At 47.2% G+C, this 25,533-nt stretch overlaps 1 protein-coding gene across 1 annotated transcript in view; it reads left to right on the forward strand.

Moving 5' to 3' along the window:
• Positions 1-25,533, forward strand: part of MBOAT2 (membrane bound glycerophospholipid O-acyltransferase 2) — a 907,083-nt gene that overhangs the window by 293,657 nt on the left and 587,893 nt on the right. Inside the window, exon 3 of the mRNA XM_078647832.1 lies at positions 4,810-4,887. Within this exon, the coding sequence (XP_078503958.1) occupies positions 4,810-4,887 (78 nt within the window). The remainder of the gene's footprint in view (positions 1-4,809; positions 4,888-25,533) is intronic.

Below are 25,533 nucleotides of genomic sequence, written 5' to 3' on the forward strand. Positions count from 1 at the left end.
GTCTTATCCGTAGCGCTAGAGCCCTACCTGCGTTCTCCCCTGTTTCATACATTCCGACCCTGCGGGTCTGATACTCTGCTGCAGCTTTTTTTGCCAGTTGTCGTTGAATGTCTGCCTTTATGCTATTTAATCTTTCTAAGCTCTGAGTACCCTGAATCCCGTGGCAGACATCTCTCCTGTGTTGTTCCTCTGCCTCCGCCAATTTAGCCAAAAGACGCTCTCTGTCTTCCTTAACTTTTTTCCACAACCGCCCAGAGAAGCTAATTGTCTCGCCCCTCAGGCCAGCCTTGAAGCTATCCCAGACCATGACACGGGACGCACTATACTCTACTCACTACTCTACTCACTACTCTACTCACTACTCTACTCACTACTCTACTCACTACTCTACTCACTACTCTACTCACTACTCTACTCACTACTCTACTCACTACTCACTACTCTGCACTCACTACTCACTACTCTGCTCACTACTCACTACTCTGCTCACTACTCACTACTCACTACTCTACTCACTACTCACTACTCTACTCACTACTCTCCACTCACTACTCTACTCACTACTCTACTCACTACTCACCACTCACTACTCTACTCACTACTCACCACTCACTACTTTACTCACTACTTTACTCACTACTCTACTCACTACTCACTACTCACTACTCACTACTCACTACTCACTACTCACTACTCACTACTCACTACTCACTACTCACTACTCTCCACTCACTACTCTACTCACTACTCACTACTCACTACTCACTACTCACTACTCACTACTCACTACTCACTACTCACTACTCTCCACTCACTACTCTACTCACTACTCACTACTCTGCTCACTGCTCACTACTCACTACTCTGCACTCACTACTCACTACTCTGCTCACTACTCACTACTCTGCTCACTACTCACTACTCTACTCACTACTCACTACTCTACTCACTACTCACTACTCTACTCACTACTCTCCACTCACTACTCTACTCACTACTCACCACTCACTAATTTACTCACTACTTTACTCACTACTCTACTCACTACTCTACTCACTACTCTACTCACTACTCTACTCACTACTCTACTCACTACTCTACTCACTATTCTACTCACTACTCACTATTCTACTCACTACTCACTACTCTACTCACTACTCTGCACTCACTACTTTACTCACTACTCTACTCCTGTGTCAGTTTTCTGATGTTAATGTGAGCCTCCCTTCTATGTCCGTGTACCAGCCTTAGAGCCCCATGTGATGTGATTGTCTCCTTATAAACTGCTTATTACATACTAAGTAAGCTTAGAAGAAGTAACAATATGGATGACCACTGGGGGTGGGGGAGAAGGGGTAAAGGATAAAGATGGAGAGTTCTGGTGATCTAAAAAAATGGACCAGGGGTGATGAATATTTTAGGTAAGACACTTGAAAAAAAGTGGGAAGTAAAGGGCAAATTTGCTAAATGTTAGCGCAACTGATCCCAGCAATCAATGTTTCTGTGTGCGTGGTTCAATTGAGAGAGAAATATTGGCGAGCTATATTTACTAAAAAAGGCCTGTTCCTGCATTCTCCCACTGCACTGCTCCATGATGCACAAGCAGGTACCATTGTGCAAAGGGGGGGGGGGGGGTGTGTGGGGTGTGTGTGGTGTGTGTGGTGTGTGTGTGTGTGTGTGTGTGTGTGATATATATATATATATATATATATATATATATATATATATATATATATATATATATATATATTGTGAAAACTAGATCTGATGCATGTGATTCTCTACATTGCTGCCCGGCTGTTCATGCGCGCACAGAGCTGAAGGGGGGGAAAAAACAGCAGTGCACACGCTCCCAGCACCATCTGCCTTCAATTACCGGCACCTCGGACAGCTGGTAATTGAGGATTTATGTATTCTTCTGCGCGTGTCCGAACACTTTATGCAGGAAGTGAACATTGACAAATTCCTAAGCCCTATGGCGTGCTGCCTTACTTAAACACAGCCTTGCCTGGACCAATTACCATGCACATGGCAAAATACCACACGCAAAAACCGCGCGCTTTCTGGAATGTGGCAGCCCGGACCCCTTTTAGAATTCTTTTTTTTTTCTACTCCATAAGAGCTCGGAAGCCCCGCCCCACTTCGTGGTGATGTAGGCCCGAGCCCTAAAAAGGGAAGGTTTGGAGCCTGGCAAGACGTTTATTTACAAGGTCGAAATGGCAGTGTCAACTGCACACACAGGTTGTGCAATGGCAGGCCTGAGACATGGTTAAAGGGATACTTAAAAGGGTGGCAGTATCACTAATAGCATGTGATTTACAGGCAATGGGTACAGGGAGTACCACTTTACCAGTGGCATATAGTTAAATTAAATATGCCAGTTGAGTTTGAACCAATATTACCATGTTTAGGGAAGAGAGCACAAGGACGTTAGTACTTATTAGCAGTGGTAAAGTGCACAGAGTCCTAAGGCAAGCAAAAACGAATTCAGCAAAAAGTAGGAGGAAGGCAAAATGTTTAGGGGTGACCCTGTAGAAGGGGCCATTTAAAAAAAATTGGTCATTCCAGTTGTTTCCAGGATAGTATCTAGTTCATCATGTTTTTCTTATTGTCACGCCGATATGTCTGTGATTGGAAAATCTGCCATCTTGGAATTTTTCGGTATTTTGTGGCTGACTAAGACATTTTGACCAATTCGAGTCTCCCCGGCACAACAGCATCTCTTGGCTCAAGAAGAAACTTGGCAATCTATGCAGGCAAACACACAGAGTACATGCCTTCAGTCTAGTGAGAGCTAACCAACTGTCCGCTCAGAAGGTGGCAAATCATAGTTTATTGTCCCGCTCTGTGGCTACCCAATCTCGGAGGAAACAGCCAGTCACAGCAGCATTAAAGTACACTCAGTTGTCCAATACGCATTGTCTTCTGTAGTTTCCTTCTTGACAGTGAGGCTTAGTGTGCCACAGCAACACAGTGCCATTCTGTACCTTAGAGAGTCCTGTCCAGGTCTTCTAACTACCATCTTGCTGAAAACAAGTGTTGTGATGTCTTTCTCAGTGCTTGCTCCCCTTCATCTTTTCAAAACTGGTGCTCTTCTGGATACTAAAGCAGGAAGTGGTTCCGCCTCTTTGGGAAAAGATGGGATTAGCCTCGCTCTCCTTCAAGACACACTGAGGGTCGTGGCACAGCTGCAGAAATGGGCATATGTTTTTGAATGATATTTTTCACCTTCATGGTTTGTCTCACACTATTGTCTATGATAAATGTGCTCAATAGATTTCACATTTTTGGAGAGCTTTGTGTTAAACAGAAGTAGAACCAGTTCTCATCCCAGTCAAATGGGATTTGGAGTAATAGCTGCAGTGTCACTGTAATGCTACTTAAGATAACTTTGGTTCCTATATACCAGTTGTGGAATTTTTCTATAGTGATGCCTCATTCTTGGAAGATGCATTCTAATGTTCATTCATTCCTATTAAAGCCATGGGTTGATCTGTATCTTTGATTCCATCTGATCCTCCTCCATTTATGGTATGCAAGCAGCCACAATATGCATTTCGAGGAATTTGTCATTCTTGTAATTAGAATCTGTGTGCTTGATGGCTGAAGCTGGGGGTTTGTGGCGTCTTGCAGGTACGAGATGCTGAGTGGTAAGTGCCTCAGCTCCACTTACTTTGCCACTGCTTTCACCTTGTGCTGAGGATCCTGCACAAGGCCTATCAGGCTGGAACTGTTTGCTTTCTGCACCGGTGGTGATGCTAAGAGGAGTGTGTGCTCAAGAATTATCTGCCCTGGTCTCCTCTAACCTTCCTCCCAGCCTTCCCTTAATTAAGTAAATCACTAGCTACTCAGACAGAAATTGTAGAAGAATGCTGCCTGGGCCTACTTCTTCAGTGAGCCAGGGCACAGAGAAGGAGGAGCAGAACTCCGATAGCAATTCTGAACTGGCCGGATTTGACTGCCATCTTGACTTTATGACCCTAATGGCCGCCACATACTCTCCCTTACAAATAGTTGGGGTTGGAAACTCCCTGACCCCCACCCACCTGCTCCTGCACTAAGTAAATGTTTCTTCACAAGGGCTGGCTTTCTTTTTACCCACTTTATACTCCCTACTTGGCCTAGGACGAGTTCACAAAACTGCTGCGCTACGTGGAGTTCTGCAAGCGACGGAGTGAGTTCGGTTGTGACGTTCGTGCAGATTTTTAGCACTGGGTGTTTGTCCCACGCTGGAAAATCAGCACAACTGCATCATTAGCAGCGCAAGAGGGCACGGCTTCTTTCTGCTTCTAGAATAGATGTTCTACTCAAGAGACACCTTTCTCAACGTGAACAGAAGGTTTCTCAACGTGAGCGGTCGCGACTATCCGCAACCACCCACTTTGAGAGACATTGCTAGGACGCGGTCTAGCATTACAACTTAACATTGGCGAGCGAGAAAAAAACTATGCTCCGCAAACTCCATGAATGGAGCAGAGTTCACCTTCCAGGCCTACGTTTTACTTAATCCTTTCAAGAGGACGAGCCACTGACTCACAATCTAACACAATACAGAGTCTAAAACAATTTGTTTGCAAGATCCAGTGTATTTTGTCAGTTATTTAACATTTCAAAGTGAATGGAGTGTCAATGAGAATAATCTCTCTTCATGCAAAATTTGTTTTGGTCTTTCCTTAGACTTTTTCACTAATTCATAAACCTGTTTGACTTCTCCATCTGCATTTGCACTTTCAAGCTTAAGCTATCCGAATAATTCTGGTGACAAAGAATAAGCCACAAAGCCTAAGTGTTGTCTCTTGGTTTTTCTAGGTATGCCTTACATTTTCTGCTTCAAAGTGGAATTTCATACTACATCATGGTTATAGTGGGGGTGGAACACATGCACAGGTAAGGCTGAATTGCATCAGATTTTGACACGATCAAGCAAAATAATTAGTAGAACAACCTGTTAGTGACATAGAGAGTTTCTATTATAAATTGTGCTGCATTAATGTTTTCTTCTTATGGGCTAGTAAGGCCTTTATGTAACGTTGCTTTTGGTCAGAAAAGCCTCTGACATTGCACTTCTGCTTCTTGAAGAACTTAGCTTTCATTGAGGTCATGTAAAGTGGTTGAAAATGTCATTTAGGTTCAGTAGCCGAGACTTCCGGTGTCAACTATCAATGCTTGCTACAATACATCTGAGAGTGCACATAATCACAAATTAGGGATGCCGATGATCTCTTGATCCATCGAGCTGCAGTATTTAATGATTTTGAGCACGTCAAGGTTCATTGATGCACATGCCTGATAGTATCCAGCTTGTGGTTACAAATTGGTGTTTGCTAGAAATTGTAAACAATGGAAGGACTTTAAGGAGTGTGGGTTGCATGTTTCAGGTAAAAGCATATACCTGTAATGCCGTGTATTGAACCATAACCCCAACTATGTTTAAATGTTTGAAAAATGTCATATACCACCTCTCCCACCAAATAAATGCTAGAAAAATCAACCATTGGTGAAGAACTAGCATAGAGGATCCTCCAGTCAGAAGGTCGAAATACAGGATGGGGAGAATAATTGTTGCTGGGTTGTGGCTTGCGCCTTCTTTATGGTCCATACAGCAAGATCTACAAGTCAGGAAACGGGTCTAGCCAGATTGACTACATCCTCGTCGCCAGATTGACTACATCCTCGTCAATGCTAAAGCCGTTTCAACTATAAGCTGACACGGGGTTAAAGCTGCCGCTACACTGAGGTAAATTGCTCCTGTGTTTCTGAAATTCAAACAGAAGTTCGATCGCCAGCTGCTCAGCGCTATTCTTTTAGTGTATATGTTAAAGGCAATAGCAGCAGTCATTAAGGTACCCGACTTTAGAGGTGCATTGAGGTAAGGGGCTTGCAGAATATTTAAAAACATTTTCTAAGATTTTTGCTACATCTGGGACCTAGCACCCCTCGTGTACCATTGTATTTGGAACTTGATATTAAACCAATAGCTATGCTATTGCCCTCTGCACCTTCGTATGTTAGGTCAAGATACATATGAATTCTCAGGCTGGAGCGTACCGCAGTTCGATGACTGAGGTGGCATCCTATGACGTAGATACTGCAAGTCAACATGTCACAGGTAAAGAACACTCTTGGAGGAGCTGGGATTCAGTCAGTTCTGCAGCAACCCACCATTAATTACATCCAACACAGCTGACTCGTCTAAGGAGGATTTTTGGTAAACAGAGCATAGGAAAGCTTTACATATATCCTGATACGACTCCCTGATATGCATCTATTTTTAAAGGGAATATGGTTCTTGAATCCAAACCAGACTGGATCCCACCAGAAGCACAACACGCTTTGTTGGTCAAGTTCAGGCTAGGAACCCTTCCAATGAGAGCCTAAAGTGCTAAGTGGGATAAGACTAACTCCAGCAGTAGCTCTTGTGACTACACTGCGGGTGGTGTGGTGGGGAATTCTTTTTTTAGATTTTATCAATTTTTGCACAAAGATGTTGGTTGCCTGTAGAAAGTAGTTATTCCCAGTACTCAAGACATATAATGTCATGTAATTCACTGACACACTTGAGCTTTGTTATAGGATCAGCCTCCAGCATATTACATTGTAGCACTGTATATCTGGTCTGCATGGTTAACCACTCGTAGGGGCACACAACAGCAAACTAAGAGTGGTCTATTAATGAAGGTGTTATTTTGCCGGCTTTTTGATCATTGTTTTATTTTGAGCAAGGAATGTACGAATGCTTACAGTGTATAGTAGGAGTACAGGATAAAACGTGCAATTAATAACATAGTAACTCTACTGATTGTTTGACTGTTCTTTTTAACATTTTGTTTTATGGCTATTATACCTGATAGATAAAAAAATACTATTTTAAAATATGAAATGTGTTTTTTATTGTTTAAATTGTTTAAATGTAATAGTTTCTCATTGTTATATGACATATGCTGCTAAAAATATAGTTTGATTTTGTCTAGAAAACATTTACTTAATCTAAATAGTACCTGGAGTTCCTCTATACATGACAAATGGATGTCTGCTTTAATTTTGTTGTAAGCAAACGTGCTGATTTTACATTAGTACATATATTTTGCTTTTGTCGTACTTATGTGGCCCGAGGCAAGGTGTGATCGGAGTTTCCTAAAGTTCATACTCTGTTGGGAAGCAGAAGTTACATTTTACAATAACGTGTATGCAACATGGTTGTAGTTTGCACAAACGATAGCGATAAGGCAGCGACGCTGCACGTTGGTGAAGAGTCATTTCTTGCCTGTTCTGTAAGGACACGGAAATGCTTTCTCGGGTGTTTAAGTGTTCATTAATAGCACTGCACTTGTGATTGATGTGGGAGCCCCGTTGCTTCACTGATTTTACACACGTTTCTAAGGTTACACATTCGGTTGCCAAGTTCAAAACAATAGGGGAAAGGGTAAACTGCTGTCTCCCGACTGTAAACTTGCCCAGACACATTTCCAATTGAAGCTCCTCTATTTTGCATGAATAATATTCGACTTATGATTCATTTCTTAAAACATGTCTTAGAATTGTATATACTGAAGAGATTAACTGTTTTAAGCATTTCTTAGAGCTATATTATAAGTTTCCAGGTCTTAATGCGATAATGTGCTGGTGCAAGTGGGCCGTATTACAGTAAGGGCCCCAGGGGCGCAAGGAGCATTTGCACCTGCTTTGTGCGCCCCCGGGGCACTTTGGTATTCCAGAAGGGGGGGGGGGGGGGAATGCTTGTGCCTCCCCTGCAATAATACCAATAGCGTTGGTGGACTTAAAGCGCCAGCGCTACCTTCAGGGTGTATTTCCCTCATTTGCATAGGGGCCTGCCCTATGCAAATGAGGGAATTCCTTTACTTCTCTGCCCGCACCATATTAGACACGGGCGCAGAGGCAAAAAAGCTCTCAGGGGTACACGCACAGTGCACCACCTAGTGCCCACACCGTCATTCGCTCCCCCTGTTCACACACCACACAATCCCAACCCAAATGATACTCTAGACACGTGGTTATGGGAAAGAACTGTTGCAGGTTTATTTTCATACAGCACATATGTATGATGATTAGGTGGGTCATCTTACGGGCGATCCAAAGCAGGCAGCCCCTCGCTGTCCCGCATGCCTAAAGAGCCGTCTTGCACGGTGAGTTGATGCTCAAACGGTGCAGCACATTGCCATCCTCGTTATACTCCCGCCCCCCCTGTCAGGGCGGAGCGGTGTGGCACACCCCCGGTCAGTTCAGGCCCCCCGACCGCCCGAAGGACTAACGGGGCGCCGTCGCGGTTTCCAGGGACCTTCTTTGGCTCCTGGTCCTTGGCTCTGACACCCTTACTGTGCCATGCAGAGGTACCCTTACTGTACCCTTCTGCCGCAGAGGTACCCTTACTGTACCCGTCTGCCTCCAGATCGCCCTGTAACTCCGCCTGCAACACAAAAAAGAAAATTACAACATTCTATCCATTGCCCGCCGCACAAGCAGCTGGGTCAGGGACAGGGAGGGAACAGCGCTTGTGCCGCGGGCGGGCAGGACAAAGAGGCCTGGCCGGGGGCGCGCTGGAGTTAAATAGGGGAGGGGTACGCCCTCCCAACAGGTGAACCCGCCCCCTTCAGCCAGCGTCCGGTGACCGCGGGGAGGGCCAGGAGCCAGCTTCACCTTACTCCGCCCACCCTCTCATGTACAGGGGCGCTGCGACTAGTGGCACTAAAGCGCTGCTTTGCCCATGCTCCCCTGCGGGTCACGCAGTCAGCGGCATTCTAGGTGGCGCACTGTGAGTGCGCCCCCTGAGAGCAGCCCGCTGAAGGGCAGAAAAGGGGTCCTATGGGCCCCCAGACATCACTTTGCAGGCAGGTGCAGTCGTTGACTCCATCCGCCTGCAAGGGGATAAGTGCAGGCAAGTTGCCACCTGCACTTTGAAAACACGGAGCAGGTGCCAGCTTCGTGTTTTCACATGAATGTGCTGCCCTCAGGGCAGCCAGAGCTCCTGGCTACCCTGGGGGTAGCGCATACATCGTAATAGGGCGCATTGTCATTGTTTGCGCCCGGTGCACCTTTTCAATGGTGCGCACAGCGCAATGACAATGCGTAATCTGGCCACTGGTGCGTAGCAGAGGTGCGCCCTTATTCATGCCACAAGCAGGAGACTGCTAATGGTGGGACGCAATTTGACATCATCGGGATCAGCCAGTGGCTGGGGCTGCATCATATCAGCGTGAATAAATTACCCACCCACTCCTAAGCAACAGAAATTGGTAAGCACATGTGAACCAAAACTGAAATATTTCATGGTTTCCTTTCCCGTTGGTGGGGTGTGTACATTTGGGGCAACGGGATGGCAGGAGGGGGAACTGACCTGCTGTTGGCCCTGGACCTTTCTGCCCTGTACTGAGTGGCCTGTATCTGATGAATTCATTTAGATCACACCAGGCTACATGCTGCGTGATGCGGTTTCCTGGTAGAGTACATTGGTCTGCGTGTTTTGGCACAAACTTCTGTTGAGCTGCTGTGGGCAGAGGAAAAGCGTGCATTCTTACAGTTACGATCTGATCTGTGTTCCCAGGTGCCCCTCGGGGAATGTGTTCTGTTAGCACCTGAGCAGGCCCTTGCGGGATATATTTGCAGTGTTAATGAATGTCTGTAAGACATGTTGTGATGGTATTTCATCGGGGACTAACGTACCTTTGTTAATGTATCTTTGAAGAATCAACTGTTTTTATCTTAGCTGGATTGTTTGATTCTAAGTTGTGCATAATATGAATGGGGTTTTCTCCTCGTGCAAAGTCTGAGAAATTAAAAGAGCAACGTCTGGATGTCCCACCCAGCTGTGTATGCCTCTCTACCCGACCTTTAATGATGCTGGAATTCAGGGGGAGGGCCAGCGGAGACTTTCACGTTGTGAGAGCAGTGCACTATACTGCACCCTGAAATACCTGTACTATGGGGACGGTAATTACTGGGTTACATCGCCGCACCGCCGTGAGGTTTGGTTCAATTCATGTAATGCGGAATTATTCCTGTTTGCACCGATTATCTCAGGTTCTCTGGGGCTCATTTATGAAAAGTGACGCATCGCTGCGTGAATACAGCGATGCGTCACTTTTCACTGCGCCCTCCTTGCGAAACCAATGATGGGTCATATTTACAGTATGACGCATCATTGCGCAAGGAGTTACAGATACTTCAGTATTTCTGACGTGTCTGTATGGCGCAAAAGTGACGCATTGCTGGAGTGTGTCACAAAAGTGACGCAACTCCATCAATGTATCCTTTCACATGGGGCAAGCCCCATGTGAAAGGCCCTGCGTCAGTCTTACGCCTGCTGTGAGGCAGGCGTAAGAAATTGACGCATTTGTGTCTTAGAAGTGGCGCAGTGAAATATCATAGATTTCACTGCGTCACTTCTACGACCCTTTCTTGCGTCAAAACGCCCCCCTTGCATACATTATACTTGGCGTAGGTATAATGTGGAGTAGGGGTTTACAAAGTGACGCATCTACGTAGATGCGTCACTTTGTAAATATGGCGCAACAAGGCGCATTTTTTACACCACTGGTGCGTCACAAAAAGTGACGCACCGAGGGGCGTGGCCAAGATGGCGGCCTGAAAGGACGTGCTTCGTGTGGCTACCCGGCCCTGAGCCCCATTGCACGGTATTATTAGCTAAAACCCCCCTTCAACTTGCTCAAATTTCCCCCCGAAGCAACTCACCACCACGGAGCGCTCCCTGCCGTGTCTCTACAGAGCAGCGACCGCCTACAGCCCGCTGTGCCTGCCGCCGGTGAGAGCGGGGTAATGGCGGCGAGGGATTGATGCTGCCCGTTGGAGCTCCCTGACAGAGAGCCAGCCTGCGAGCCCACGGCGCTGAGCGCGGACAGAGGTGAGACGCGCCTGGCTCCCGGCGGCGACCTGCCAGCGGACATCGGACGGCTGTACCCCCGGACACCGCGCGCACCACCAGAGGGCTTCCCGCAACTTTAATCCCCGGCGTGGGCCTACACGGGAGGCGGGCGGGGCCCCGTCCGCCGAACGCGGACCCGACCAGAGCAGCGACGCACAGCACACCGGGCGCTAATAGCCCGCACCCCGCCCCGGCCCTTCGCTGGTGACAGCATAGCCGGACATATCCGCCCCAGGACCGGGGCGCAACCCACAGCGGCCTGCTCCCCCGCCAAAGGGACGCTGCACCTGAGTCCCCCGGCGCAGGCTTGCCGTTGTCCCACAGAGCCGCATCAGACCGGAAACCCCGGGCGCTCCCGGCACAAGCGAAGGACAGACCCGGGCTGTGCCCACAACAGAGACTTCTCGAGCCTCCCTCAGCGTCAGCGCCAGCGACCCCCGTCCTGCCTCAGTCTCGCCCACACGGGGGCCTGCAGCCGGCGCCCGGCCCTCACGAGACCCCGCTCCGACGTGGAGGCCTCGCAGCCCACATTAAAGAAGAACGCGCCTGCACGCGCCCAAGAGCGGATCTGCCCGGCCGAGGTGAGCAGCGTAAGCGGCATTTCAGGAGCTTGATTGCGCCCAAGACCACGGCGCCTGGCGGGTAGCCGGCCTATTACACCACCCCATGGCTTGAGGCCTGTCCAGGAGCATTTGAGGTGCACTAAAGTTTTTGGCGCCCACGATCACTGCTGCGCGTTGGGGGCTCCACCTGGCGGGATTTCTTGGCCCCGGAGGGGCATATGCACCCCCACACCGGCGACCTTGCGCTCCTCTCCTCGCCTTGCTACACTGCAAGAGCCGGCCCTGACGCCCGGGGTGACCTGCCCTTACCCACAGGAACGCCTGCCCGGGGTACCCTGCACGGTCCCCCCCACGGACATTCCATCTGTGCACGGCCCTCCGCCTAAGGAGCTCTGGCTGCCCTATTGCCTGAACGCCACGTCTTACCCCCAGCACCGGCCCCACGACGATCCCGGAACGCCCGCCAGTCGTCGAAGACTCTACACCTCCTCACCACCGAGAGGACGCCTGCCTGACCCCTGCAGCTCCCCAAACCCGGATCCACAGCCCTCTGCCCGGACGCCATGGCTCATTCTAATCGCAAAGGGAATCGGAATATAGTGGACCTCCTGCACAAAAATGCGCCGAAAGGGGAGAAAGCCCAGACAATGACATCCCCGAAACCCCCGGCGAGCCCCCAGGCACAGGAAGATGAAAACGCCCCCATCACCAAGGCCTTCTTAGCTTCCCTCTGAGGGAGGACTTTCAAACCCTGAAACAAGAGCTGGCCGGAGAACAGCGGGAAATGCGCCGCGACATAGACGGCCTGGGCGAGCGTGTGGCTTCGTTGGAGGAGGCGGACCAATCCCGCAGCATGGAAGTGGAGAGGCTGCAACAGGAGATCCTTAGGCTTCAAGATCACCAAGTGGACTTACAATCGCACTCGGAAGACTTGGAGAACCGTTCCAGGCGGAACAACATACGGGTCCGCGGAGTCCCGCTGCAAGCCGAGAAGGACAATCTGGTCGAATACCTGCAGGACTTGTTCCGGGAGATCCTGGGTGAACCTCGAGATTTTGCGATTCGGATTGACAGAGCTCACAGGGTTGGCGTGGCGCGCCGAGCGCCGGCACCTCTGCCGGACATCCTGGCCTTCCTCCCAGACTTTCCTCTGAAAGAACGCATTCTCCGGGAGGCCCGGAGAGCACAGCCTGTCCGCTTCCGGGACCAGCCCGTGGCTCTTTTCCAAGACCTTTCCACTATCACCCTGCAGAAACGCAAATCCTTCCGGATTGCAACTAACTTCCTGAGAGACAATGGAGTACCCTATTCCTGGGGCCACCTGTTCCGCCTGATCTTTAAATGGAAAGGCTCCCTTCATCAGCTCAGGTCGCTCCGTGATACTTGCGCTCTGCTGGACATTGATTTGCCGGAGGGATCTGGTTCTAGAGACACTTCCCCACACAGATCACAGGATGATCCGTCCCGACGCACAGGGGACGGATGGCAGACAGTCGTCGGAGACGACCCCTGAGACCCATCCCAAAACTGGACCCGGCGACAGTTGCTCAAGAACGTGAGGCGGCTGTGCAAGAAGTGGCGGACAACACGGCGACTGATCTGTAAGACAATGTCATCTTGGGGGGATTTCTCTCTTTCAAACTGTGTCTCACTGGGGTGACTGGCCGGGGGGCCGCCGAATCGGCTGCTGCCATGGTACCCTTTCCATTGACTTCCTACGGACCTGTGTCTTACACAAGTAGGCCCGAGACTTTGAATTGTTCTAGTTGGGGGGGGGGGGGGTATTCTGGGAGGGGGGGGTCCACGAGAGGGAGGATGGGGACTCTGTTGGATCTGGGGAGGACCAATCTGCTGGGGTTAGGGTGGCCCCTTGGGGATGGTTGGGGATGGGAGACGTGGGGGGGAACTGTGTTGTGGGGAGGGTGGGGACCAGTATGCCAAAGGGATTTCTACAGGGTTCAAATGTTACCTATAATCTTTCATACGCAACAGCGTCCGACGCTGCCATGCTCGGTTGTCTCCACACTCACACATGATGACTGATGCACTCAAAGTACTGTCTCCCAATGTAAAAGGCCTCAACAACCCGATTAAACGGAGGGCAGTCATCTCCTACTTGGAAAATTCTGCTGCTGACATATGATTGTTGCAAGAAACCCACCTCCTGGCTAAAGACTGGCACAGGATGCGCTCCCGAGCCTTTCCCCAGCAATACTTCTCTTCTCTCCCGTCCAAGGCAGCAGGGGTGGCCATTCTTGTGTCCCGACGTTTCCGGGGCCGGGTGGGAGCCAAGACAGGGGAGATCAAGGGACGCCTTTTGGCCCACACCTTCTTGATAGGTGCTAACGCATTTACGATAGGTTCCATCTACGCTCCCAACACGAGTCAGGAGCCCTTCCTGAAAACTGCACTCTCCGAAGCACTACAGTCACCTCACTCTCAGCTGCTCATTGGGGGGGACCTCAATCTTGTCATGGATACGAATAAGGATAGATCCGGGCACCGCTATGGTGATACTGGCGCGCTTTCAGAGGCAGGCAGAGCCTGGTTACAGGAAAGGGACCTCTTAGATCTCTGGAGGACGACGCACCCCAACGCAGCGCGCTACACATTCTATTCCCATGTACATCACACTTATGCGCGTCTAGATCACTTCTTAGGTTCCTCGGAATTAGGTACTCACATCACCGAGGTTTCCATTGTCCCAGCGGCCCTCTCTGACCATGACGCGGTGGAGTTGACACTCGGGGTCCCTAAATCACTGCGCACTCCTGGCTCGTGGAGGCTCAACGAACCCCTTTTACAGAGACCAGCCGTTGTCCAACAACTTCATAAATGCATTTCAGACTATCTGGCCACTAACGACACCCCTGCAGTCTCGATCTCGTCCCTTTGGGGGGCCTTAAAGGCCGTGGTGAGGGGGGAACTGATAGCCATTGCTGCCGCTGATACCAAGGTTCGTAAAGAAAAGAGGGCTGACCTCACAACTAAAGTGGCGGAGTTGGAAAGGGTTCATAGCCGCACATGCGCCCCAAGAATCTGGCGCCAGTTGAAGGCTGCCAGAGCTCAACTGGCCAGCCTCGACACTGACAGAGCGGAGCTTGCCGCTCTTCGTCTCCGCCACACGTACTATGTGGGGGGCAACCGCACCGGACGACTCCTGGCCAGCGCCTTAAAGGCCAAGATTCAGCGCTCAAGGATCACCACGCTCCTGGACGACTCCGGTGACGCTATTGCCGAAGATGCACAGGTAGCTTCCGCTTTCCGTTCCTTTTATGCTTCCCTGTACAGCGAGGACAGAGTGTCGCCGACGGCTATTGACGCGTATTTGCAATCGGCCGACATCACGCCACTATGCTCAGCAACAACAGAAGCCCTAGACACTCCTATTCGTACTGACGAAGTCCTCACTGCCATCGTCCGCTTCCGCCCGCTTAAATCACCAGGCCCTGATGGCTTCTCGTCGGGTTTTTATAAAACCTTCGGCCACATACTGGCTCCAGTACTCGCGCGGCTGTTTAACTCCTTTGAGGGTCCAAGCTCCATACCACCGGACAGGCTGGCGGCTGACATAGTGGTGCTGCCCAAACCGGGCAAGCCCCCGACACATTGCTCTGCGTTCCGTCCCATCTCCTTACTTAACTTAGACCTGAAACTATTTACGGGGGTATTAGCGGCCCGTTTGGGTCCTTGCCTCCTGGGCATCCTCGAGCCGGACCAATCTGGTTTCGTCCTGAACCGCAAATGCAGCGATAATACTAAGCGGTTACTACACCTCGTGGACAAAACTCACTTTCAGAACTCGGATTCGACATTACTGGCCATAGACGCGGAGAAGGCATTCGACCGCGTCGACTGGACCTACTTGCAAGCTGTCCTGCGGCGATACCACCTGGGCGACCGATTCCAGGCTTGGATCACAAGTTGCTACCATCGCCTCATGGCTCGGGTCAGACTAGGTGGCCTTAAATCGGACCCCTTCGAGATACAGCGGGGCACACGCCAGGGGTGCCCTCTCTCGCCCCTTCTATTCGCCCTATACGTGGAACCCTTGGCACAGAAAATTCGAGACAATCCTCGCATCACGGGCGTCTCCTTCGGCCGTGAACCCCACGTGGTGGGGCTTTATGCCGATGATATTATCGCTGCTTTAGACCGACCGTCCGGCTCGATACCTGCTTTCCTGGAGGAACTGGAGAGCTTTGGAGCGGTGTCTGGCTTCAAAATCAACCGGGGGAAATCCTTGATATTGCCTCTGGGCAGCTACGCCCGTCCCAATGCCCCACCACCTGACTTTGGCTGCGACCTACGGACTTTCGCACAGCTCCCGTATCTAGGGATCACTCTTACCTCCTCCACGGACTCAACAGTGGCCCTTAACTATAAAACGTTGTCCTCCCAAATCCGAGCCGACCTCACGCGTTGGTCGAAACAACCCCTCTCTTTGCTGGGCCGCATAGCGGCAGTAAAAATGTCCGTCTTACCTAAAATCTTGTATATCTTCCAGACCCTCCCGGTACTGCCGCCACCAGGCACGCTTGCAGACCTACAAAACGCTATCCACCAGTTCATCTGGGAAAAGAAACGCGCACGGCTACACAAACGGGTGGCACATAGGAGTGTCGACGAGGGAGGCCTCGGGATCCCCAACCTCCTGCAATACTTTCAGGCCTCACAACTCCGCTATTTGGTGGAATGGTACATACCCGAGTCCGAGAAGAGGTGACTATTTCAAGACAGGGCAATGGCTCAGACGTCTCTGTGGAAGGTCCCGTTCCTTGCCCGCCAGCATAGACCACGATACCTCCTTTGCTCCCCTATTACGCGCACCATCATGAGAACCTGGGACATGGTGGCGGTCAGGAAGGGCCTGACGACCTTCCCTTCCCCACTCACCCCTCTCTTTGATAACCCTGCATTCCCACCGGGCACCGATCCTCGCGCCTTTCCACAGTGGCGTGATACGGCCTGCCGCTCGGCCGGCCATCTCTTCGATGTGGAGGGATTTCTCCCACTCGCCGATATCACGCGAGACTACGGAATGACTAAACCCCGCATGTTCCAATACTTCCAACTCCGCCACTGGCTCTTACACCCGGACTGTGCTCCCCTGTTCGGTCGGCAGATGACACCATTCGAGCGCTGGCTGGTGTCTAAGGACTCGGATAAACACCATATCTCAGACCTCTACAAGATGTTATCCCCTGAGGCCGACCCGGTTAAGACGGCGGGACAGAAACGCTGGGAATCGGAACTCGGAAGGACACTTTCGCCCAAAGAATGGGGTTTCATACACTACAGAGCAGCACACACCACTCGCAATGCTAGTGCCAGGGAATCGGCGGTGAAACTGGCCATCTATTGGCATCTCACCCTGGCAAGACTCAACCAGGGTAACCCTCTTCGAAGCGCGCTGTGTTGGAGAGGCTGTGGCGAGAAAGGCACCCTGACCCATCTCCTGTGGGACTGCCGCGCTCTGCAGGGGTATTGGAAAGCAGTTTTAGTTGATATAGACTCCACATTTGTCACCGAAATCCCACGCTTCCCAGCATACACAATCCTGGGGCTCCCCAATGCGCTCACATTTCCCTTGAGATCACCTCGTGACAAACAGATGGGCATTGCCATGCAAGCAGCGTCACAACACATCCTGTCACTTTGGGGATCGACCACCTTACCCACTCACACTGGCTGGCTACACAAACTGTGGTTCACCTTAGGCATGGAACGTATACAGGCCACGCTTACACATACTGCTGATTCATTCCAGAAACCTGGCAACCGCTTCTGTCACTCCTGTCCAGAGAATTTCACGAAATCACATTCCCGAAATATCTCCGCATTCTGCGGCTTACGGAACACCCACGAGACCAGACACGACCCTGTACGCCTTGATGCATGTCAACCTGTCAATGCTATGATGGAGACTCTGGACAACTGGCATACTGGTCGGGGAGGAGGGCGGGGGTTGGCGTTGGGGGGGAGGTTGGGTTTTTCGTATTGTTTTGTTCGATTACAGCTCTTACATGGCACCTTAACCGATCTGTAGGCAACGCTTCTCGATATAGGCACGATTTATCTGCATTTTTATCAATTCGTAGAGAAGACATTTATGCCTGTCTCGCTCGCCATATATGCCTCTTGTATATCTATTGCATTGCCTGTCTTCTTTGCTCTTAAACTTAATAAAAACACTTTTGAAATTAAAAAGTGACGCACCGGCGGTGTAAAAGTGACGCATAGCCTCATAAATGAGGCCCTCTGTTTTTTCTGGGCAGTCAAATTGTTTCCTTAATTTCACAAAGTTGGAGGTTTTTCCTGTGGGCCTGATTATTGCTTTTGTATCTGACTTGCGTGACACTTGTGACAAGGAACTTGGCACTTTCCTCTGTGCACGTTTTGAATGTTTCTAAACCATATTTCACATAGATTTATTAGTCTTTGTGTTCCTTTAACAGGTGTCAGGATCACAAGTTTGAAGGACACTTATTGTCAGCCCTTATTTGTGATTTATTAATGCTCTTAATGGGGGATATGGGTGTAGTCTGGCTAGATCCACAATTGAATTTGCTGGGGTTCCCTTTAAAGTTTGGTGATGGCATCCATAAACGTTCATTAAAGCATGTCACTGCACAGATATACAAATGGCTAGAACAGAAAGCTTTTGCTTGGTTGAATAAATATACATATATAAAAATTGAAATGATACAACACTAACAATATTAGTAACTCTCAATGTATTTAATTGAACATAAGTAGCTCTCAGTACAGAAAAGGTTGGAGACCCCTAGGTTAGACCAAGTATAGGTAAAGGGGCAGATATGAGGCACCCGCCTTGCACGAAAGGACAGCGGCTGCAAAGACTTCGGTAACGCCTTTGAGTTTCCTGGTTCTCTAACTTAATTAATTGTGTTTAGTCTTTTGTGTTTCAATTTTCAGTGCACTTAAATATTACTCACTTAGCAAATAAACACCATACTTTGATCTCTGTGTTCATCGGCTTTGATCCCCTAATGTACTAGCACGAAAATGCCATTGTAACAGCAAACATGCTCATTAAACTGGGAAAATCGCCACTTCAGAAGTCTCAATGTAAAGTAAGTACCATGTGATTAAGAGATTTTGAGGCAGGGAAAACAGCTTTTGAAATGCCAACCCACAATTTTTTATTGGAACATGCATGCAGGCTTGTTGTCGGATCGTGGTTCTGAATTTTGTGTTTATTGGACCGTTTTGTAAAATAGGGCAGGGATTAAAACAGCTAAATGTAGGGAATTAAAAAAGCTAAATGTAGCCAATCTCACAGCCAGAGTAGTTGGGCTATTGTTTGACACTTGTGATTCATAAACTTAATAAACGTTCAGTTAATAATTAAAATATCAAGGTTCAGTTAACTGTTTATTAAAGTTACTTTTATCTTACATTTTTTAGCGAAAATGTCTATATATGTTAATTATATACCAAGTGCAGTTTGTGCAAATATTACTATATGTACACAATTATGTAAACCAAATTTACTTGGTGGTTAAGCTGTCCCTGTTTAAGTGCCTCTTTTCATGGGTGTTCTAACATTGCCAACTCTGAATTTTATTCGTTTTCATGCATATTTTTACGAACCACATACCTTCTCATTCACCTAGAAACATTAAATACAGTGACGTGGGTAATTCATCCCTTTTATTTCTTTTTATAATAAATGTTATTATTTTGAAAAGCAAACAGTGACAGCACATACATTATGAAGTAATGCGAAGTCTGCCTACAAAAGGCATTATAAACCACAGCCGTAGTAGTAATATTCAGGCGAGTCCTCGAAAGTGAAAAGCAATACATGGATACATGAGAATCTAAGTGGAATAGGGTTAATTCAAGAGATTTAGCCATTTGCCCCAGACCCTGTGAAATTTCGCTGGGCATCCACGTGCCTCGAATAGGGGTTCCTCCTGAGCAGCGCACCAATCTAAGCCTCAACGCTATTTTCATAAGCTAGGGGGATTGACCTGTGCCCAGGCAGGCGCAATATCACATTTGGCCACCCTGACTGTCGTCCCAAGAAATTGCTTCTCTGCCCTAGAACCATCCAAGCCGTCTAACACTCCAAGGAGGAGACATAGGGGATCAGGGGAGACCCGCCCGTCCAAGGTCTGGGTAAGTTCAGATTCCACACTAGACCAGAACTGGGTGAGATTAGGGCCCGATATGATAGAAGTCTGCTGGCGCTTGGCCACACCGTGTACAGACGCTTTATGTAGACGCGCTGGGGTAAGATGCCATATTTAGGTACTAGAGTTGAATGAGGCGGAGTTTAGAGGAGGTCGTTAGGGTTTTGGAAGCCATAAGGGCGTCACGCCAATCCGCCTCTTCCAAGGGACCCTGCCATCCCTCCTATCGGGCCCGGAGCGAGGCCAAAGTGGTTGGACCATTGTTCACGAGGGAGCGGTATATCCGGGGCACCCCTCCCAAATTCCTCATCATGACTTGCACTTCCAAAGGGCTAAACTCAGGGAGCGACGTACCAGGTGAGATGTGCGTGGTGAGGGCCTTTTCAGATGTGCAAATACTTGTCAAATAGGGATGTATGGAGGGTGTAAGGCTGCTGTAAATCAGGTAAGGCCCTGATATTCTCCCCTACCCACACATCTCCCAGGAAGGATATCCGATATGGTCCCACTGCCGGAACCCCCTCCCGTAACCACAAGCCCAGCCAGAGAGGTGTGTGCTGAGTGATTGATCCCTTTTACTTGGAATTCTCTCAACCTAAATTATGACAGGACCTAGAAGTCCCTTCTCTGGTTTGCCTACGTCAAATGCAACTGTGTGTAAGAGTAATATTGTCTTTGTTGTTGTAGGTTCATTGTTCCTATATGATCTTGGCTATATTTCTCCAAAAAGCTTGGAAGAGAGAAAACCATGTTTCAGGAGTAATTTTTACTCAATTGAAGACTGCTTGAATTATAGTATATTTTAAAAATGTTTAAACGTTACTACTTATGCCATATCCTGGCTTGAGACAGTATGCCAGAATGTATTTATTTATTTATTTATTTAGAAGTTTTGTATAGCGCTAGCTGGACCCAAGGGTATCAGAGCGCTTCACAGCAGGTACAGTTATGAGCAATTTTTTTGGCAAAGACAAACATCTGCAGGTTACCAACTTAAGAGCATTCAAAAGCAAAGTTACAATACAGATCTTCAGGATCAGGGGTATAAGGAAGAGGAGTTAGATTGTCTTTCCTCGAGTCAATTGTGGAATTCACGTTGCGATCAGGAGCGCTCAAGGAAGAGGGCTTTGAGAAGGATCTTGAATTTCAGGAAGGAGGTGATAGTTCTGATGTGTCGTTCAGATTGATATATTTCACTTGGTTTGGGCCTCATCTAAAATATTATTTTTCCTGAGTTCCTCTTTTTGTTTTGCATAATGTATGCATTAAGTCAGTAAATGTTCCAGCGGTTTGGCTTTCAGTTTTCATTGCTGATCCAGCCCTCAAAAGGGCAATGGATGTACTATACACTGTTGTCAGTATACAGTTACTTATTGTACAATTAGACTATAATGGACGTGATGAAGCCTGACACTTAGGTTAGCTTGGATATATGTTAACGCCACAAAAACATATAATGACTAGTTTGTTTTTACAGATGCAGTTAGTTATGCTGGTCTGACAGTATCAGAAGACTTATAGCCCTATTTCAAGATTTACTTTGGTATTTTAATTTTTTTGTAATGCAACATAATTCTAATTCTGCGTGATAATGATTTAGAATTTAAGCGCACAGCGGAAAAGCAATACAGAAGTAAGTTAAATAAAAGTGTTTTCGAAAGAGAACAAGAGGTGATATCCTGTTGGCTTGTCCCCTTAAAAGTTGCATTCACATATTGAAATGCATGTGCTGATTGGATACAGAAAAGAGCATCACTTTACAGTTGCCATAATTGCCCCTAATTTCATTAGTCTCTGGAATAACCATAAAATGGTTTTCTGTAGGTTTTTAGTTGCAATGGAATATAATCTTGTAATCAATCACTTGTAGTGAATGTGTAAACAGTTTGTCTCTGATTGCAAATTGTATAATGTACCAAATGAACACAAATGTGGTACTAGAAAGTAAAAATATGATTCACTAAGAAAACCACATATACTTTTAAACAAAAATCTTTTTATTGACATTTTCAAAAATCAAATATAGCAATCATCAATCAACAAGACGTCAGCCACTCGCGTGATGTGTCCTGACCTCGCTGCGGTGCGCAGGGGCCCGCAGCAGCACCAAGGAGCTTCTGCTTCAGCCAGCGGGGGTCTCAGCCTTGCAGGTGGGGAGTGGATGCGTACACATTAGAAGCTGGAATATCTCCCATCTGGGTTATAGGTTCGATCATAGTAGTGCACAGGGGACCGCCATGTTATCACGGCATCTACTTCTCCGCTGCAAGTGTCCGCATCTCATCTGGCACCAGCAGACGTCCCCCGCCGATGCCGCTGCATGCTCCAGTGGCAGGCGGTAACAATACCCATCCCGGTTTTGCGCTACAATGCTTCTGCCTCACAACACCGCTTATCTCGCTCCCTGGCCACCCAGCAGTTCAGTGGCCGCCATCTTGCGAAGCTCCGCTCGCTGTGCCCAGAGTTCGGAGGCCGATTTATCCTCGAATCTGCCCACAATATGGTCACAGAGGCGTTCTGTTGCAGCCCACATACTCCAGTTGGATCTGCTGCCAATCTGCAGATAAATGTCGTCCGTTTCGAGGATGAAACTTGCAGGACAGAAGTCTGTCCTGCGGAGCTGTCTCAACAGGCAGCCATCCCGCAGTGCGCCCTCTAGCGCCTCCGAAAACCACTTATACTTATCTGCACAGATACAGATTTCTGAGTAATATACCTGGAAATCTATGCCAGTTGGTATACTACGGGGATACACAGATTAGATTACAGATGCTGCCACTTCATAATTTGCATTGTACTATCTCATGGGTAAAGCAAGGACACAGTTGAGAGAGAATAAAAATGCTGCAAATTTAATAAATACGCGCAGCTGCAATAGTTAAAGTGGACCCGCAGCCATTACTATTAAAAGTATAAAAGAGGGTGATGTGCTGTCTTGTAGGAAAGCAGGTCATGGGTGGAATAGTGGAAGATCATTAAAGAACATTTTTGTCACAAACTAGATAAACCAGACTGTGTAACAACACAAGTAAAAAGTCTAGTCCTTATGGGAGTTTACAAATGCGGACAAAGCGGTACGAAGGAGGGACTACTAAGCCTGTTTATCAATCAAAAGCAACAATTTCGAAAGGACAGTAACGGGAGTCAATTGAAAAGATGGGAGGGAAATGGGCAGAGCTTCTATTCGATACCTCACTACAGCATGCCTCGCAGAGCAGCGCTGCCCAGGCTCGACGTAAAAAACGTTCTTTTTAAGGCACTGCAGTAGATCAACTGATTCCGGAGAACCTAATTAATCCTACTGTACTACTGTGGATGTCTTGTAACGTTTTTCGCAGTTGCTCTTTCCCCTGTGCAGTAGTGCACACATAATAGAACTCCGTTTTGGGAAAAGGCAGCTTGCTTTTCAAATTCACATTTTTTTGTATCTCTTTAAAGAAAATAATTCCTATACACCCCCATGAAATCTAGGGGTGTTTTGTTCCCCTTCCTACTCTGGAAGGGGATTAACTCCAGTAATTTTCTACAGCAGATAATCAACCATTTCAGAGTGATCAGATGCTTGTAAATATCCACACATACTAGTGGCATTTCACAGGGTAAAATCATGTTTTGATTGTCTCTTTGTATGGGATTTACTGCATAATGAAGCATAGTTACTGCATGTAGCTCTGCTGTATGAAAAAACATTTAAACCTGCTTGGCATCATTTTGTGGCTACCCTACGTGTGCAGTTGGAGCCCATTTCGGCCGTAAACATAGGCTTAGAGGCGAAATGGCTTTGTGAATTAAGTAACAAGAGGTTTAGGAATCCTTTTTTTTATTTCAAATTGTTTTTATTGATTTTTCAGAAAGAATAATACAAAATGATATCACAGTAAAAGTAACAGAAATAATAATACTGACATATGAAGAAACCAAGGAAAAGTGCAAAAGAATAGGTTTAGGAATCCTTATTTATAGTAGCACATCTGTATTTATTGATAGTTTTTATAAAGCTTGAGGTTTTATTTGCTTTGTGTTTGACAGCAAAATATGGTTTTAAAGTCATATTCAGAGGGACCATTGTAGAGAATTGTTACTACCTAGCTGACATTCATGGAAGCCAATAAGCATGTTCTAGATTTTAGAGCTATGCATGTACGAGGCTGCGTGATTGTTTTACCAATGACCAATATTTTTGTGACATTTCGTGAAACTGTAGCCTTTTTCATCAAAGACTCGATCTTTTTGTACCCAATTTAGAAAGCTGCATGGCCAAAATCCTTATCCAGGAACTTGTTCCATTGTGAAGGGTTCTCCCTTAACACGTGGTTTTATAAGATTCGGCTTGTCAGCACAGCTTTCTGCAGGACCGATTGGCACCAGATGTTTATATTTTGCATAGTGTGAGCGTTAGCTCCACCCAGAGGAGTTTTCTTTCTCACCTCACGCTGTGGGCTGTTTGGTGTATCATTCCCCCACTTGTATGGGGGAATGTTTTAAATTTCAAACGCACACTGACTCATCTTACATTAAAAGTAAAAGTGTAGAGAGAAATTTGTTTTCTGTTTTTTTGTTTTGTTCCTGCACAGCTGGCTTTTTTTTTCCTTATATATCTTGGTCCTGTGGTCCTGACTCAAAATGGGCAAACCTTTTGACTTTGCCAGTTCTTCTATTTTACAAACGATTCCTGAAATGTCTCTAGGTCTTTTTAGGCATTTCCTTGAATATAAAAGATTCTCTATTTTATTATTTTAAAAGATTGAGTTTGTGACACCACGTCCAAAGTTGAAATGGTATGCTTATGTTAAATATATATTCTGTTTTGGCGCGCTCTTGTTGCCAGTGCTCACTTTGAGATCAGACCACCTAAAAATTATTTATAGCCAAAGAAAGCAGCGGCACTCAAAAGCGGTTTCTGTAACAGTTTTATTACGGTTATAATACTGTCACAGAAACTGTATGCATCTATCTTATCTATCTATCTATCAATATATATATCTATATGGTCCAGTCTAAGGCAACCGCCGAAACGCGTCGACCGTCCTCTTTTGTCTGCACGATGGTGTTGAAAGAATAATTAAAAAAAACTACCTGAAAAACGAGTGTTGGACCCTGTTTGTGCTGTGGTGCTTCGGACGCTCTGGTTGCGAATTGGAGCTGGCTGTGTCCGTTCTTCGTTGAAGATATATATATATATATATATATATATATATAGATCTCTATATATATATATATATATATATATATATATATATATATATATATAGATCTTTGTCTTCAACATTGAAGCTGCACACTTGTTGAGTAAAGGGCAAAGACAAAGCTGTATGATTACTGGAACTGGCATTCATTGCCTAATGCTTTTCAAACTCCATTAGTTCTTGATCACAAGCCGCCACTGAGACATACAACTTAACAGCTGCAAAACCATCACATCGTCTTTTTATTGGCTTCTAAAGTGAGTTCAAATCACAAATGCATCCTGGTTCTGGTGGATGCGTCACGTTGTAAATGGGTCGCAGGGATGCGCCACGTTTACACCTCTGTTGCGTGACGCAACGGCGGCATAAATGTTGCGCACGTCTGACATAAATCTGCCCCATAATGTTTAAAAAAAAAATAGAAATTCACTGGAAAAATCAAAGGGTCCAGGGACGTTCTAGTTAGGTTCACGTTTTACTTTCACGTTATACTTATGTAAAGAAACTATGATTTGTGCCATTAAATAATTTTAGACCACAAGTTATAGTTTCTTAAAATAAGTAGAACTGCTGAATTGCCATGGTTTTGTGGGGGTAAGACGGAAACCTAATGATAACGTCCCTGTAACCTTTGTTTTTTTCAGTGACAAGACACATTGTATATGCATTGTTATTATATATCATTCCACTATTACAAAATAAATCTCTATGTAAAATTATTTTAC

The sequence above is a fragment of the Lissotriton helveticus genome, chromosome 6 (genome assembly GCF_964261635.1).
Source record: "Lissotriton helveticus chromosome 6, aLisHel1.1, whole genome shotgun sequence".
Taxonomy (NCBI): domain Eukaryota; kingdom Metazoa; phylum Chordata; class Amphibia; order Caudata; family Salamandridae; genus Lissotriton; species Lissotriton helveticus.